This window comes from Olea europaea, unplaced genomic scaffold (assembly GCF_002742605.1).
Source record: "Olea europaea var. sylvestris unplaced genomic scaffold, O_europaea_v1 scaffold481, whole genome shotgun sequence".
NCBI classification, from domain to species: Eukaryota; Viridiplantae; Streptophyta; class Magnoliopsida; order Lamiales; family Oleaceae; genus Olea; species Olea europaea.
In genome coordinates, this window is record NW_019263124.1 from 154104 (window position 1) to 156454 (window position 2351).

A 2351-nucleotide genomic window follows, 5' to 3' on the forward strand; every position below is an offset into this window, starting at 1 on the left:
AAATTCCTCACCAAGTACTTTCGACCTTCTAAATCAGCTCAACTTCGCGGTGAAATTAGCCAATTCAAACAACTCGACTTCAAGCCATTCTATGAAGGCTGGGAAAGATTTAAAGACTTGCTTAGGAGATGTCCTCACATTGGTTCCAGAAATGGGTGCAAATTGAGATATCTTATAATGGGCTAAATGGGCAGACAAGGACTATGGTAGATGCAGCCGCGGGAGGCATTTTAATGGCTAAAACAACAGAGGCTGCATATGCTTTATTGGATGACATAGCCACCAACAGCTACCAATGGCCAAGTGAGGGATCGGGTGTAAAGAAAGTGGCAGAATTTCATGAAGTGGATCCCATCACAGCACTAGCAGCTCAGGTTGCATCACTCACAAATCAGATAGTCATGCTTACCACTCAAGGAAATCAACAGAAGGTAGATTCAGTCATGAGTACTTCTTCATCACACCAAGAGACAGAGGTTGCAAATGAGCAGGCCCAATATGTCAACAGTAGAAACTACAATCAAAGAGGAAGTTACCAAGCCAATCACTATCATCCAGGGTTGAGGAATCACGAGAACTTGTCATATGGCAACAATAGAAACACACTTCAACCTCCACCCGGATTCAACACTCAAAATTCTGACGGGAAACCACCCTTGGAAGACATTCTTGGGACATTCATTTCTGAGACAAGATCACGCTTCAACAAAGATAAATCACGGTTGGATAATATTGAAACACATGTGTCCAACATGGGAGCCACAATGAAGAATCTTGAAGTGCAAATTGGTCAGTTGGCTACCTCAATGAAGTCTCAGCAACAAGGAAAATTTCCAAGTGATACAGAAGTCAATCCAAAGGAGCACTGTAAAGCCGTTATATTAAGGAATGGCAAGCAAGTTGGAGAAAGTGAACCCACCGAAGAAAGCAACCCCACACCTGATAAGGAGAAAGAACAAGTAGTATAAGAGCAAGAAAAGCAAGCCAAAGGAACAAATAAAGCTCACAGACCTTACTCCATATCCTTCCCTGACAACCCACCAATTCTCACACCACCACTTCCATTTTCACGGCGTTTTCAAAAGAAAAAATTTGATGATCAATTTGCAAAATTTTTAGAAATTTTCAAGAAAATTCACATTAATATTCCTTTTGTAGATGCTTTGGAACAAATGCCAAATTACACAAAGTTTATGAAGGAAGTGATGTCAAAGAAGCGAAAATTGGAGGAATATGAAACGATAAAATTGACAGAAGAATGCAGCGCTATTCTTTAAAAGAAACTTCCTCAGAAGAAAAAAGATTCGGGCAGCGTCACTATTCCATGCACCATTGGAAGCTCTTCCTTTGAAAATGCCCTCTATGATTTAGGAGCAAGCATCAACCTAATGCTGTTATCAGTATTCAAGAAGTTAGGCCTCGAAAAAGTCAAGCCAACAACAGTGACTCTACAACTAGCTGATAGGTCCCTCACTTACCCACGAAGTATTATTGAAGACGTGTTAGTAAAGGTCGACAAATTCATCTTCCCAACTGATTTTGTGGTACTGGATATAGAAGAAGATCAAGAAATCCCACTAATTTTAGGCAGGCCATTTTTAGCAACTGGAAGAGCATTAATTGATGTACAAGGAGGACATTTGACATTGAGAGTAAATCAAGAAGAGGTGAGGTTCAATATCTATCAAACAATGAAGTACTAGGACGACACTGACACATGCCACAGGACTGGCTTCATTGATTCTGCTGTGCGCGATGAGAAATTATATATTGAAGATCCCTTGGAGCAGTGTATGATGTTTAGTTCAACAAAGGATGAAATCAGCTCTTTTGGAGAATATGCAGGGAACAAAGACCTAGTTGATTGCATATTGGCTCTAAAGTCTACACCAGTTGAAAACAACCTGTCACAGTGTGAAGATATTCAACAATCAGAGGAATTAGATGATAAAGAAAGCAGCGAAAGTAGTAAGATTGAACTGAAGCAATTACCAGATCACCTCCGCTATGCATTTCTGGGAGACAATTTTGCATTTCCAGTGATCATTTCTTCATCACTCACCAGGGACGAAGATGACTGATTATTGAAAGTGTTGAGGGATCACAAGGCTGCTTTGGGCTGGTCGATAGCTGACATCAAGGGGATAAGTCCTATAGTCTGCATGCATAAAATCCTCATGGAAGATTCTTGCAAGCCTTCCATCGAACACCAGAGAAGGTTAAACCCAGCAATGAAAGAAATGGTTCGAGCGGAGATACTAAAGCTATTGAAGGCAGGAATCATTTTTGCCATTTCAAATAGTGAATGGGTTAGCCCAGTGCAGGTGGTACCAAAGAAAGGAGGGATGACA

General features: G+C 40.7%; 1 protein-coding gene across 1 annotated transcript; it reads left to right on the forward strand.

Moving 5' to 3' along the window:
* Positions 1–203: 203 nt before the first annotated feature.
* LOC111388274 lies at positions 204–2081 on the forward strand. The gene is made up of 3 exons (XM_023012959.1): positions 204–959; positions 1293–1672; positions 1727–2081. Exons 1-3 carry the CDS (start codon positions 204–206, stop codon positions 2079–2081), a joined length of 1491 nt encoding a protein of 496 aa, XP_022868727.1.
* The last annotated feature ends 270 nt before the right edge of the window (positions 2082–2351 follow it).

Bases quoted from the DNA above. Each gene is read 5' to 3' on its own strand.
- LOC111388274 (XM_023012959.1), top strand. From the start codon at position 204: ATGGTAGATGCAGCCGCGGGAGGCATTTTAATGGCTAAAACAACAGAG. The intron at 960-1,292 runs GTAGTATAAGAG...AAACTTCCTCAG, and splicing joins CTGATAAGGAGAAAGAACAA to AAGAAAAAAGATTCGGGCAG. The intron at 1,673-1,726 runs GTTCAATATCTA...CACATGCCACAG, and splicing joins GTAAATCAAGAAGAGGTGAG to GACTGGCTTCATTGATTCTG.